The sequence below is a fragment of the Myotis daubentonii genome, chromosome 3 (assembly GCF_963259705.1).
Source record: "Myotis daubentonii chromosome 3, mMyoDau2.1, whole genome shotgun sequence".
Lineage (NCBI taxonomy): Eukaryota > Metazoa > Chordata > Mammalia > Chiroptera > Vespertilionidae > Myotis > Myotis daubentonii.
The window spans coordinates 52,326,951-52,342,551 of NC_081842.1; the positions used below are offsets into that span (position 1 = coordinate 52,326,951).

At 39.0% G+C, this 15,601-nt stretch overlaps 1 protein-coding gene across 6 annotated transcripts in view; it reads right to left on the minus strand.

Annotated features, from left to right (window-relative positions):
* Positions 1–15,601, minus strand: part of ATP13A3 (ATPase 13A3) — a 107,844-nt gene that overhangs the window by 18,066 nt on the left and 74,177 nt on the right. For all 6 annotated transcript variants that reach the window (XM_059687430.1, XM_059687431.1, XM_059687428.1 and 3 more), the window contains 6 exons: positions 15,199–15,308; positions 14,796–14,892; positions 13,828–13,900; positions 11,071–11,248; positions 8,940–9,127; positions 5,036–5,124 (listed from right to left, as the gene is read on the minus strand). In XM_059687430.1, the coding sequence (XP_059543413.1) occupies positions 5,036–5,124; positions 8,940–9,127; positions 11,071–11,248; positions 13,828–13,900; positions 14,796–14,892; positions 15,199–15,308 (735 nt within the window). The remainder of the gene's footprint in view (positions 1–5,035; positions 5,125–8,939; positions 9,128–11,070; positions 11,249–13,827; positions 13,901–14,795; positions 14,893–15,198; positions 15,309–15,601) is intronic.

Consider the following 15,601-nt stretch of genomic DNA (forward strand, 5'->3'; position numbering starts at 1 on the left):
ACAACCCAGGCATGTGTCCTGACCAGGAATAGAACCTGTGACCTCCTGGTTCATAGGTCAGTGCTCAACTACTGAGCCATGCTGGCTGGCCTAACATAGCTTTTTTATCCATTCATCTACTGATGTGCACTTGGTCTGTTTCCAGATCTTAGCTATTGTAAATTGTGTTTTGGGTTCTTAGGATATATTTCTAGATGTGGGATCACTGGGTCAGATAGCAGTTCCATAGTTTATTTTTTGAGGAAACACCATACTGTTTTCCAGAGTGGCTGCATCATTCTACATTTCCACCAATAGTAGATCAATGGAACCCAGTGTAAGTCTAATAAAAATTCCAAGAGGCTTTTCCTGGTTTTTGACAAAGCTAAACAAAACTTATATATATGGAGGAGGAAAAGCTCAAGAGCAGCCAAAAAGATCACGATGAAAAACAATACGATGTGAGGACAGGGGTCCTGCTCACCATATATCAAGATTTCTTGTAACATCATAGTAATCTAGACAATGTGGTACTATCCTAGAGAAAGATAAAAGGACCTAAAGAAGAAACCACAAAGCCCCTATCAGGTCAATGGTCATATATATGAAAAACTGAGAGGACAGATATATCACTGAAGGGTCAGTGGGAAAAGATGAGACTATTCAATGAAATGGGTATTCTTGAGGAAAACAAAGAAATTTGATGCACATCTCAAAATCTACACATAAAATTAATAGCAGATAGATTAAAACTACAAAAGAGGAAATCTTTATAACCTTGAGATAGACAAGTCTGCCAAACTAAGGCACAAGGAGCACGGAACATAAAGAAAAAAGGTTAGGCTTGACTCTTATAAAGCTATAAAACTGTTTTAAAGAAAGATATTATAAACAAAAGGAGAAGCCACAAACTGAAAGAAGTTATTTATCACATAAATAGCCAAACACATTAGGAACTCTTAAAACTAAGAAAAAGACAACAGAGAGAAACCAAGATGGCGGCATAAGTAAACACCTGAAATTGCTGCCTCACACAGCCACTTCAAAAATACAACTAAAAGACAAAACAGGCATCATCCAGAACCACAGGAAGGCTGGCTGAGTGGAAATTCTACAACGAGAAGAAAGAGAAAAGCACACTGACACTCAGAGGAGGTGCGCAAGTAAAGTGCAGAGGTATGGAGGGGAGCTCAGAAAGGGCTGGCAACTGAGAACGCGGTTGTCTTTTTCAATCGGGAGGGAGACACAAGCTCCCAGAAGCCCTGAACTCCAGTTCCAGGCGAGTCTCTGGGGACCCAGACTCATACGGGAGAAACTGGACTGTCTGGCAGCGGGCGGAACTCGAGTACCGCTTTCTCTCAGAGGTGCTTGCAGCAATTACTGTGGGACACTGAGACCCGGGACCTCTTAGGGCAGGACTGAGGATCAGCCACAGCTGTTTGCTCTGCCCTGTTGATTCCCTGAGACCCCGCCCCACCCAAGCTGTGCGCAGAGGCTTTTGCATATGAATGGCCTGGCCCTCTGCAATCTGAAAATTACCTAACAAACTGCAGCTGGGCTAGACAGACCCAGAACTTCCAAGAGAAGGCCCAAGGCCCCACAGCAGCTTGCATTGCTTCACAGCTGGGCCTCATCTGGGCACCTCCAAATCCCAAATAAAGAAGAGGAATCTGCAGATCTCTCCGTAGCTCCTGCTGGGTAGCCTCAGGCAGAGGCTAAATTAGCACCTCCTTCGAGATCCAAGTGCCAGTGTACCCAGTGGTCAGAGTGGACCATCCAGATTACAACTCCTCAGATCCATAAGGGACACACTCAGGGGGCAGACTCAGTGAGCACCAAAGCCCCACTGAAGCAAGTCTTGCCCCATAAGGGTGTCTGCAGCACAGAAGTTCTCCGATTGTAGACACAGCTGGTCCTCACAGCCAATTGGCCTGGAGGTCAATTCCTCCCAGTGAAACCAACAACAATTAAGGCTTAACCACAACAACACTGTGCACAAAGCCCACAAAGGGGTGCACCAAGAGTGTCCACCTCAGGTAATTGGGGAGGCTGAGCCACTGGGCCCTATAGGACACCTAGCACACAAAGCCACTCTATCAACACAGGGAAGCATAAAAAATGTGGAGACAAAGAAACAGGTCACAAATGACAGAAATGGAGGAAAGCAAACTACTGGATATAGAGTTCAAAACCACGGTTATAAGGTTTTTCAAGAATTTTCTAGAAACCGCCGATAAACTTAATGAGACCCTCAAGAAATCTAGTGAGACCCTCGATGTTATGATAAAGGACCAACTAGAAATTAAGCATACACTGACTGAAATAAAGAATATTATACAGAGATCCAACAATAGACTAGAGGATCACAAGAATCAAGTCAAAGATTTGAAATACAAAGAAGTAAAAAACACCTAACCGGAAAAGCAAAAACAAAAAAGAATCCAAAAATATGAAGATAGTGTAAGGAGCCTCTAGGACAACTTCAAGTGTACCAACACCTGAATTATGGGGGTGCCAGAAGAAGAGAGAGAGCAAGATATTGAAAACCTATTTGAAGAAATAATGACAGAAAACTTCCCCTACCTGGTGAAAGAAATAGACTTACAAATCCAGGAAGTGCAGAGAACCCCAAACAAAAGGACTCCAAAGAGGATCACACCAAGACACATCATAATTAAAATGCCAAGAGCAAAAGACAAAGAGAGAATCTTAAAAGCAGCAAGAGAAAAACGGTTAGTTACCTACAAGGGAGTACCCATACGATTGTCAGCTAATTTCTCAACAGAAACTATGCAGGCCAGAAGAGAGAAATATTCAAAGTGATGAATAGCAAGAACCTACAACAAAGATTACTTTACCCAGCAAAGCTATCATTCAGAATTGAAGGTCAGATACAGAGCTTCACAGATAAGAAAGAGCTAAAGGAGTTCATCACCACCAAACCAGTATTACATGAAATGCTGAATGGTATCCTTTAAGAAGAGGAAGAAGAAGAAAAAGGTAAAGATAAAAATTATGAACAACAAATACATATCTATCAACAAGTGAATCTAAAAATCAAGTGAATAAAAAATCTGATGAACAGAATAAACTGGTGAATATAATAGAATCAAGGGCATAGAAAGGGAGTGGACAATTCTCGGGGGGAAAGGGGTGTGGGGGGTGCGGGAAGAGACTGGACAAAAATCGTACACCTTTGGATGAGGATGAGGGGGGGAAGCTCGGGGTGGGGGGGAGTAAGGGCAGATGGTGGGGTGAGAACCAGGTGGAGGGGAGCTATGGGGGGAAAGAAGAGGAACAACTGTAATAATATGAACAATAAATATTTTTTAAAAAAGAAATTTTTTTTAAAAAGAAGACAACACCCTAATAGAAAAAAAATGGGTAAAAAGCATGAATAAACATTTCACAAAGGAAATAAAAAGGGCCAACAAACATATGAAAAATGCTCAATCTCATTAGCAATTTAAAACTAATAATTTGCAAATTAAAACCATCATGATATAACACTTTTACATCCACTAGACAAGTGTTGGTTGGCAATGATGTGTAACAATGGATCTCATACACTGATGAAAGTATAAACTGGTACAATCACTTTGGAAAACAACTTGGCATAATTGAGAAAGCGAAATAGTAAGTGCTCACAAAAAAAGAAAATAACCCAATTATTTACTGATGAACAATGGATAAGTGAATTATAGTATAATCCTATAGTGGAATACTATATAGCAGTGAAAATGAAATGCATGAATCTCAGAAACGATGCTGATGGGAAAAAGCAAGCCACAAAAAAATACAGATAGCAAGATACCATTTTCATAAAGTTCAAAAGCAAGCAAAGCTATCTTTTATGACTTCATGCCTATATGACAAAGGTATAATAAAAAGCAACACAATGAAGTAAAAAATTAGAATAGTGGTTCTCTCAGGGTATTTAGACAAACTTACTGTCTTGGTGATGCTACTTTTAAGTTTGATAATGAACTCATGGGTGTTATTTTGTTACTATTATGCTTAACAAATTAAATGTGTGCATATTCTTTTGTATAAACAACGTATTTCATCATACCTAACGTTTTTAATAAAAAAAGTATGGAGAGCCCTAGCTGGTTTGGCTCAGAGGACAGAACGTTGGCCTGTGGACTGAAGGGTTCTGGGTTCGATTCTAGTCAAGGGCACATGCCCTAGTAGAGGGTGTGTGGAGGCAGCCGATCAATGATTCTCTCTCACCATTGATATTTCTATCTCTCTTTCCCTCTCCTTTTATCTCTGAAGTCAATAAAAATATATATTTTTTAAAAAGTATGGAGAGCCCTAACTGGTTTGGCTCAGTGGGTAGAGCGCCGGCCTGCGGACTGAAGGGTCACAGGTTTGATTCCTGCCAAGGGCATGTACCTTGGTTGTGGGCACATTCCCCGTAGGAGGTGTGCAAGAGGCAGCTGATCATTGTATCTCTCATTGATGTTTCTAACTCTCTATTCCCTCTCCCTTCCTCTCTGTAAAAAATCAATAAAATATACTTTTAAAAAAATTAAAAAGCATTAAAATGAAAATGAAATGAAAAATTATTTTAAAAAAAAGTATGGAGAACTCAATCAATAGTGAAGAAGCGGCAGTGTGTGCAGACTACTCAGTAAGTACATGGTAAGGGAGAGAGTCTTTTATTTTTTAAGGACCAAGGGACATCTGTTTGTAGAAATGGAATGCAAAGTGAAGAAACAGGAAAGAAAAATAAAATAGCAAGTAGAGTCAATAAAAGCTGCTGTTTTAATTATGTTTCTATTCTTTATGGGGTATCTTTGGGTTAATATAACTGTATCTTAGAAAATTCAGAAAAAAGCAGTCCTGGAAAAAAGAAATGTAGACAGTTTAGTCTCTTTCCCCAGTAACATAAGAGTAGAGGGACAGATTTTAAACCATAGCAAACACCCAGAAGTCTCATTTGGCTGTGTAAATTTCATGTAATACTAATATGTCCTTTTCTGTTACTGTCCCAGATACAATCACTCCTCAGGCAACCAGTAATAATTGATGTGCTTAAATTAAGCCTTACCTGAAGAGCCTGGTCAATAGAGGCAACTGGATGCAACATGATGAATAATATGAAAACATACAAAATAATCACAGACAAGACAAAAAGATCTGAAAAAGAAAGTAGAACAATTAAATTAGAAAGTTCCTTTATATAAAAAGGCATATAATAACTGGTACACTGTCAATTCTGTTAGTTCTAAATTTGATTGTGAATACTGAATGTTGCTATTTAGGTTGATTAATTATATAAAGTATGCTCTATATTACTTCCTAGAGCAGGGGTGGGCAAACTTTTTGACTCAAGGGCCACAATGGGTTCTTAAACTGGACCGGAGGGCCGAAACAAAAGCATGGATGGAGTGTTTGTGTGAACTAATATAAATTCAAAGTAAACATCATTACATAAAAGGGTATGGTCTTGTTTTTTTTTAGTTTTATTCATTTCAAACGGGCTGGATCCGGCCCGCGGGCCGTAGTTTGCCCACGGCTGTCCTAGAGTATGATACATTATTTAGGACCAAAGTATTCATTTATGTGATGTAAAAATAAACAGCATTTAAAAAACTAGGAGACATTTATGAAAACTGTTATTTCTCCCAGATAAACAGCTACTTTGTAAGATAATCAAGCCAGTCATAACTCACAAATAAGAAACTAGATTATTTATGGCAAAACGAGATTGTCATTTAAACATGTATGCAATGACAATTATTGTTGATTGTACTAGTAACAATGCTGAATAACATTTATTCTCAGTATTAGTAAGTATATTTCTGCTAGGTGAATACCACTATTTCATTGACTTCTGTGAAAGTATTTCCACAGAAAATGTTAAAACCTAAAAAGTGAGCTGATTGCCCTAACTGGTTTGGCTCAGTGGACAGAGCATCGGCCTGCAGACTGAAGGGTCCTAGGTTCGATTCCGGTCAAGGGCATGTACCTTGGTTGCGGGCACATCCCCAGTAGGGGGTGTGCAGGAGGCAGCTGATCGATGTTTCTCTCTCATCGATGTTTCTAACTCTCTATGCCTCTCCCTTCCTCTCTGTAAAAAATCAATAAAATATATTAAAAAAAAAAAAGTAAGCTGATTCATTATGTTAACTGTGGGTTACCCCTATGGCTTGCTGTGATAGCTAGGAATAGTAAATCCCACCCAGTAGTACTTTGTATCACTTTCCCAACTTCAAAAATAAAACTTTCTGTCCTAACCGGTTTGGCTCAGTGGATAGAGTGTCGGCCTGCGGACTGAAGGGTCCCAGGTTCGATTCCGGTCAGGGGCATGTACCTTGGTGGTGTTTGCATCCCCAGTAGGGGGTGTGCAGGAGGCAGCTGATCAATATTTCTCTCTCATCGATGTTTCTAACTCTCTAACCCTTCCCCTTCCTCTCTGTAAAAAATCAATAAAATATATTTTAAAATAAATAAATAAAATAAATAAAACTTTCTGCTCATGGCCTCTTGTTAACTATGTGCTTACATAATGAGCCATTAGAGAGGCTCAGAAATTTCCCAACTACATTGATAGCCCTCAACCTTTTATCCCTTTTTTCTTCAGTCTGAATATTTAGTTACAAGTTCCTACTTGAGGTCAGCTTCAAATCCAAACTTTACTAGGACCATGTATAACCAAAACTTTATCATCAAGCTTTCAGAATATTGTTTTATATATACATATATACTGTTTTATAATACACTAGAGCAGTGGTCAACCTTCCTAATGCCACACCCTTTAATAGAGTTCCTCATGTTGTGTTGATCCCCAATCATAAAATTATTTTCATTGCTATTTCATAACTGTAATTTTGCTACTGTTATGAATCGTAATGTAAATATCTGCTATGCAGGATGTATTTTCATTGTTACAAATTCAACATAATTAAAGCATAGTGATTAATCACAAAAACAATATGTTATTATATATTCAATATGTGTTTTCCGATGGTCTTAGGCAACCCCTGTGAAAGGGTTGTTCGACCCCCAAAGGGGTCACGACCCACAGGTTGATAACAGCTGCACTAGAGGCCGTGCACGAAATTCGTGCGGGCGGGGGGTGGGGGGGGTTGTCCCTCAGCCCAGCCTGCACCCTCTCCAATCTGGGACCCCTCTCACAATCCAGGACTGCTGGCTCCCACCGCTCGCCTGCCTGCCTGCCTGATTGCCCCTAACCACTCCCCTGCTGGCCATCTTGTGTCCACATAGGGGCAGCCATCTTGTGTGTTGGAGTGATGGTCAATTTGCATATTACCTCTTTATGAGTTAGGATAAGTTATTGGGGTCAGTTAAAGAAAAAGTGTTTAAAAAATGCCAGTTGGAAGTACACAAACACATAAACTAAAAAATAAAACCCCCAAAAAGGACAAAAAGATATGTCAGACTACAAATGCCAAAGAAAAATGTGGAGACAGAAGTTTTGTTTCAATAAAGTAACAGCCCATATTAAATATTTTTTAAATCCTATTGCATTTTCACAAACAATAAGCAAAAATAGATCTGCAATCTAGTTCCTGGAATGTTGCAAGAGGAAAAAATTTACTCAGGCTCAGAAACTTTTTACATCCACCTTAACACTGCTTCTCAAATGTTCATGTCTTTCTCCTTGAGCAACCCCCTTTGATCACACCTCTAAAACTCTGCCAAGATCTCCAAGCGAAGGAGAAAATAAATAATTAAATCTTTCCTCTGCTTAGCCAGGGGAGAAAAAGAGTCACTAATCAAAGGAATTTGACAGGGGAGGTGGGTAGCTGGCAGATTTATATAACCACCCAAATGAAAAGACCAAGATGATTTCAACTAAGAATAGAAAAACCAGGTATTCATTTGAGAGGTAAGAGTTTTCAATGGACTACGCTCTTAGCCCCTGGCTTCTCCTGGCCCTGTAGCTTTCTTAGTAATCCTATTGGAGTGCAAGTAATACTCTTCACCAGAAGATAGCTATTAAAACAAATTCTGTGTTGTGTGGTGATTAAGGGTCAGGGGAGAATGTTCCTTAAGTTAAAGATTTAGATTGTTTTACATTCTGCCACAAAGCTATGTAAATACTAGCAAGTCATTCAGCATCAAATTATTTTAACTGGAAAATGGGGATATAATGAGAAACCCATAAGAAAGAGTAGATTTAAGTACTTAAAATGCAATGTAATATGTAAACTCAAGTTATTATTAAATATGTCCCAGTTTATGGCATCCCAGATTTGTTAATGACACCAGATCCTTTTGATAGAATATGACACCAAAGTAAGGCACCATAAAGGATTTCCTTCATAGTCCTTTTTGACTCAAAAACAAAACCTTACATAGAGTAAAAAAGCCCACAAACCTTATGGCAGAAAGATGTGACTTTGGGTGGAGAGCAGACGATGCAGTATGCAGATGATGTGTTATAGAGTTGTACATTTGAAATCTTTATGGTTTTATTCACCCATGTCACCCCAATAAAGCAAGTAAAAAATAAAAAAACAAAAATTTTTAATGCTATGGAAGAAAAGTCTACAAGTACAAGTCTCCATTCTATTGGCCCCTTCTGCAGGATGCAAAGGTGACAGAAGTGAAGAAATCCACGTGAACATTGGCTATACCCATGTCAAAAATGAAGAACAGACAACTGAGCTGTGCAGACCACCCAGAAGGAAAGTATAACACCCTCTGTTCCTGCTTCTAATTGAAACTTTTATGTAAAAATAAAAGTTGCAGCCAGAAGTAATCGGTTATGAAAACCAGGAATATTCAGAACTGGTGGCTTTAATTTTAAACTTAGGGTGGTAGCTACCAGGAGAATAAAACAGACAGTAAACATCTAGATCACTAGGTTTATTCTATTTATGGATATCTCTTTTACTTTGAAAAGACAATTTTAACTCTACTCTTCTTACATTATTTTTAAAGAAAGTAAGCAGTATGGGAATCACAGTAAATGCCAAACTTACAATTCTTGTAGCAAGGTTGCCTGAAAGGTTTTCCTTTTGAAAAGGCAATTGCCACTATGAGGTACTGAAAACTAGAGATAAAAAACACTGTGGTATTTTCATAATTTTGTATATTATGTGGATCATCTTCGGTTTCATTGTACAAATGTGAAAAATTCCCATATAGGCTTCCTGTTGTATTACAAGCACTGAAACATACAAAAAAAAATTTTACGTTACTAAACACAATACCAATTGCACAAAAGAAACCAATTCTACCTTACTTGCCTTGACTATCATAAAATAAATAGAAATAAGGTATATAGCAAAAGACCCAACAATATTAAGGTTAAGGTATATAAAACAGGTAGAAGAACATTAAGGGTTTTTTCAATTTAGTCACATTCCCATCAGTTAAAAAGTTAGAAGAAACCTCATTACTTAATAAACCCCTCTCACTTTTTAAATTTGGGGAGTAATTTTAGCATAGTAAAGGTAAACTGGCCTTGGGTTTGACCTTAGCTCTATCATTTTTTAGCTATCACTAAGGAAATATTTAATTTCTGAGCCCATGTCCCGACCTACAAGTGTGGACACCACCTGCTCATTCAGAGGGTTACTGTGGGAAATGAGTATGATAGGGTGTATACATGCCCAGCAAGCACTTGGCACTGAAGCCCTCAATATTTTCCAGTTATGGCTCTCTCATCTCTACTTCCAGGTGAGCGGAACTGGCAAACAAAGAACTAAATATAAGAAGTCCCCAATATCCATCACTAAAACATCAGCTATAATAAGCATTGTTAAATGATAACAAAATCTGCTACAAATCTGGAAAGATTCTTGAGAACAACCCCATCTATTCCTTTTCATATGCAGTGTTTATATGTACATACTAGAGGTCCGGTGCACGGATTCCCTCAGCCTGGCCTGCGGGAATCAGGCTGAAACCGGCTCTCCAACATTCCCCAATGGGTCCCAGATTGCAAGAGGGCGCAAGCCAGGCTGAGGGACCCCACTGGTGCACAATTGGGGCCAGGGGAGGGTGACGGGAGGGCTCCAGGGCGTGTCCAGCCCGTCTTGCCCAGTCCCGATTGACCAGACCCCAGCAGAGAGCTAACCTACCAGTCGAAGCGTCAGCCCCCTGGTGGTCAGTGCACGTCATAGTGACTGGTCGAACGGCTGGAAACTTAGCATATTAGGCTTTTATGTATATAGATAAGCAAACAGTAATATTATGTTTCTAAAGCTTTAAAGACTCCCTCAAGCAAGCAAAATAAATGTGCGCATCTGAAAATTTAAATCTACAAAATTACCTTAGTGAATAGTTTTTATGTTTAATTAATTAAAATGATGCTGTCATGATTTGTGAACTGTAGAATACTCTACCCATAAACAAATAATACTTAAAAAAAGAATTTAGGTTTTAAAATGCTATTTCCTAAAATGGGGTTAGAAAAGTTAGAAGCACCAATATTCAGGGTTTAGAAGAGGCCCAAGTATTTAATTTCAACTTTCTAATTTTACAGATAAAGAAAGCAAAGCTCAGTAGCAAATTAAGAAACTGGTCCAATGTCCCCATCTTGATAGTGATTATTAAGATATTGCCAGAGTGTCTTCCTACACACAGAAGAAATTATCATGATAGTCATGATATAAATCATTTAAGTGTTTAATTAAGCTGCATGCAAAAATCTATATATATAAAAGCCTAAGTGACCAGTTGACTGATTGGCTGGTTGCTATGACATGAACTGACCACCAGGGTGCAGACGCTCAACATAGGAGCTGTGTCCCCTAGTGGTCAGTGTGCACCCACAGTGGGAGCGCTGCCCAGCTCACTGAAGGGCGCCAGATGCAGGGTTCATGGCTGGCCGCCATAGCCCAGAAACTGCAGTGGAGCGTCAGCGAGCCTACCAAGCAGCAGCAGGTGCAGAGGGGCCGGGATGAGCAGGAGCGGCAGGCAGGAGCAGCAGGCGGCATTGGACTGCCGGTTTTGGCCCAATACCCGCAGGCCACACCGAGGGGCCCCACCAGTGCATGAATCTGTGCACCAGGCCTCTAGTTTTTATATAAAAATTTAGACTTATTCTTACATGTATGAATGTTACACACACTTCACACAGACTTCTAAATGGGCTAACCAACTTACTCTGAATGTGGATGCCATATTTCATACCAAGGTTGCCGCTTGACCCAAAAAAAACCCAAAGACTGAAATCCAATGCTGATGATGATCTGAGACAAAACGGAGAAGAGAAGGGCCCCCGATATGAGACCTGAAGGTGGTCTTTGTGCCACAAGTTCCTTCCAGGCAGGATTTAAACTCACTACATTGGAAGAAAAAGATGAAAGGTTTGTTGCTTGTTGCTCAATTAATTTGTCACTATAAAATGCATAATCAAATTCATTTAGAAACTTAAAAAATTTGTTTTTGTCAACTACAATTAAAATAATACAATTTCTTCCTCATAAGACATTAACAAAGGTTTGAAGCAAAATAAACAAAACAGTAACATAAAAAAGGCTTTGTTTGTTTATTAAGGTGTTATCCATTGAGTTTCTCCACTGTTAAGTCTCTCTTTTTTTAGTTTGTTCATAAATAATGTGTATAATAAGACTATGTAAAATTCCTGTCCCTCATCAAATTCCATTCACTAGTTTTTTTTGGGTTATGTTGAGAGAGAGAGAGAGGGAGGGAGGGAGGGAGGGAGGGAGGGAGGGAGGGAGGAAGGAAGGAAGGAAGGAAGGAAAGAAGGAAGGAAGGAAGGAAGGAAGGAAGGAAGGAAGGAAGGAAGGAAGGAAGGAAGGAAGGAAGGAAGGAAGGAAGGAGAGAAAGAAAGAAACATTGATCGGTCACCTCCTGTATGTTCTGACCGGGACAGAACCCACAACCTTTTTGTGGTATACAGGACAACGTTCCAATCAACTGAACCACCCTGCCAGGGCTCATTCACTAATTTTTAGCATTCATTAAAGATTGTCTATGATGTATTATGATAGAATTGTACACCTGAAACCTACAATTTTATTAACCAATTCATCCCAATAAATTTAATAAAAAAATGGTCTAAATAAGTCATTCTCAACCAACATGATTTTGCCACTCAGGAAACATTTGACAATGTCTGGAGATACTTTTGGTTGTCACAACTGGAAGAGTGTTACAAGCACCTAGTTGGATAGAGACCAGAGATGCTGGTAAGCATCCTACAATGCACAGAATAATCCCCAACAACAAAAATTATTTGGCCTAAAATGTCAATAAAACTGGGAAGGTTCTTTCCATGATTTAAGTCCATCATTTCATTTATTCATTTACGTATTCATTCATTCATTGACTGCCTGCCTGCCAGTATGAACTAAATTTTTATTTGATTAAATGAGTCAGATCCTATTACCATTACTGTTTTTTTATTATTATTATTTTTGTAGTTGTTAATCCTCCTCACCCAAGGATATGTTTCCACTGATTTTTTTTTTAAGGGAGAGAGAGTGGGAGATGGAGAGACAGAGATAAACATCAATGTGAGAGAGTAACATCGATCGGTTGCCTCCCGCATGCACCCCAACCAGGGCCGGGGATCAAGCCTGCAACTGAGGTATATGACCTTGACCAGAATTGAACCCAGTACCCTTCAGTCCATGGGCCGATGCTCTATCCACTGAGCCAAACCGGCTAGGGCAATTATTATTTATTTTGATGTGAACATCACCAATTCATAGCCTGAGTCTAACTACACTATAATGCACAGAGCCATATAATTGGTATATCTTCTTTCATAAATATCAATATCAAGAGACCCCAAAAAAAGGCTGATGTAATATTCCTGACTAAAGAAGACTAAAGAGACATGATAATTATATGAAGTTTGTGAGCCCTGATAAGACCTAAGCTAGGGGACTAGGAAAAAAGGTAGGTATAAAAGGACATTGTTGGGCCATAGCTGGTTGCTCAGTGGATAGAACATCAGCCTGCAGACTGAAAGGTCCTAGGTTCGATTCAGATCAAGGGCACACGCCTGGGTTGTGAGCTCAATCCCCAGTGTGGGGTGTGCAGGGGGCAGCCGATCAATGATTCTCTCTCATCATTGATGTTTCTATCTGTCTCTCCCTCTCCCTTCATCTCTGAAATCAATAAAAATATATTTTAAAAAATCTATACTAATAAGAGGGTAATATGCTAATTAGACTGGACATCTTCCGGACAAAGCCACGGGGGCGGGGGCCGAGGCAGAGGTGGTTAGTTGCAATCAGGCCAGCAGGGGAGAACAGTTGGGGGCGACTAAGACTGCAGGGGAGGGCAGTTAGTGGCGACCAGGTCAGCAGGGGAGGGCAGTTAGGGGGCGATCAGGCCGGCAGGAGAGGGCAGTTAGTGGTGATCAGGCAGGCGAGCGGTTAGGGCCAGCAGTCCTGGATTGCGAGAGGTGTGTCCGACTGCTGGATTGGAGAGGGTGCAGTCCGGGCTGCACCCCCCCCACCCTGCTCATGCACGAATTTTTGCACCGGGCCTCTAGTATGATTATAAAAGGGCATTGTTGGGCCATATGACAAAACCTGAATACCTGCTGTGGATTAGATACTATTTTATCAATGCTAAATTTCCTGATCTTTACAACTGTGTTTAATTATACAGTATAAGAGAATGGCTTTGTTTTTAGGCAATATATACTAAAATATTCAGAGGCAAAGGGGCATAATAATACAAACTTATTCTCAAACATTTCAAAAAAGAGTGGAGAGAGAATAAAATAAATGGGGCAAAACATAAGCAACTCGTAATAAAAGGCAACATTAACAGGAAATCTGGAGAGGTATGCAGTGTTACAATTGTTGATGTAAATTTACTAAAGTTTAACAAGTCACATTAGAATTTCATAGGCTTTCAAATCACTAACAAAATACTCACTTGTAAATACCACTACCAAAATGATTGCCAGATCAATGAAGAGAAACTGGAAGTCTCCTAGGTTACTTAAGACCTACAGAAGTAATTTTTTAAAACATACTTAGTTTTCAGGAACAATTACCACTTTTCCCTGGTTTTAGTGCCCCCCCCCGCCCCACCCCCAATGATTACTACTAAATGACACTTGGACCTGCTTGAAAAGTGAAATACATTTGCCTTTCGAATCAGTGAAATACAACATATTTGCAAACATTCAAATTAATATGTTAGTATAAAAGGCATCTCCTAACAATTCAATTCAATAAAAATCTTTTAAAGCTTTTTTTGGCAAAAAGAAAACACAAACTTTTACTCACAATATTCAATATTCTTGAAAATTAGTATCTTGAAGCTTCCTTAATATCTAACAACATCCCTCCTGATACTTTCTACAAATGATAAAAAAGTATAGTTTCACAAAGACTCCTTGGGATGTCACCAATGTTCACTTAGAGATGTATCTAAAGTGAGATCGCTTTCAGGATAAAATCTGACAGAGTGCTTATGGACACCACTGTTTAAGCTTTTTCTCCACATTCATAATATCCTACAACTATTGCTGAAACACCTTTTCTCATTCCAGCATTTTCCTGTAAATGTATAGCAAAATTAACTACAATTCTGAAATATGTCACAGCTTATTTAAAAGAATTCTAAAAAAGATGTCCAATCTGTGCTCAAGGCAAAAAAGTATACAATCATCTTTTATTCACAAGGTTCAACCACAGCTGTCGGCCTTGAGGAAAATGATATTCCATATTAATGAGATTTTTCAATCTGCTACACAAAACATAGTAAAACTAAAGAAAAATTTATAACTGCTAATGAGGTAAATTCCATAATTAATGCATGCATTCAAAATCAAACACATTTGCTCATATATTAATTTAAAAGTCTTAACACTAAGTATAAGCAATATCAGTACTCACGGAATACAGTAGAGTAACACTGAAGTATTGTATAATGCTGTACAAAGCCATAAATTTAAACACACAGAAGGAAGTCATTAAAGCAGCACGGCCTTCCCTGTGAAAACAAATGTTGGCATGTGAATAAAGGCATTTCAAACTCCTCCTCCAAACCACAATTATATCTTGACAGACGAATATTAACATTCAACCGCTACAATAAAGCACACTTCTACCCAAAGAACTAAGCCAAAGCAGAACTGGAAGAGATGAGGAGTAACAATCAATCTGTTGCTAATAAATAACAGATCAAATATACCAAAAAACCATAAAAGCAAATTCATATTACTTTCTGTGATCATTTTTCCCCCCATATTATTAAAGCAAGGTACAGAGACAACAGGAAATTTTTAATTTGTCCTACCTGATGAGGTTTGGCACACAGGAAATACTAGGAGTTTTGGAGGTAAAGGGAGATGCCACTGAAGCCTCGAGCTCTGATAAAGAAATGCCTCCATGTGCCCTCTTTAGAGCCTAAAAGTTAGAAAAAGAAAACTGGTAACATTCTGTGAATGTGACTTAGGCTAGCAGGGGTAGGGAACCTTTTTTCTGTCAAGGGCCATTTGGATATTTATAACATCATTCGAGGGCCATACAAAATTATCAACTTAAAAATTAGCCTGCTATATTTGGTCAAACATTTCATTAACTCACCCCTAATGCTTTGGCAGGACCAGACCAAATGATTTCGCAGGTCTTATATGACCTGCGTGCCAGATGTTCCCCACCCCTGGGCTAGAGAAAGAATTATAAATTACAAAAATTAT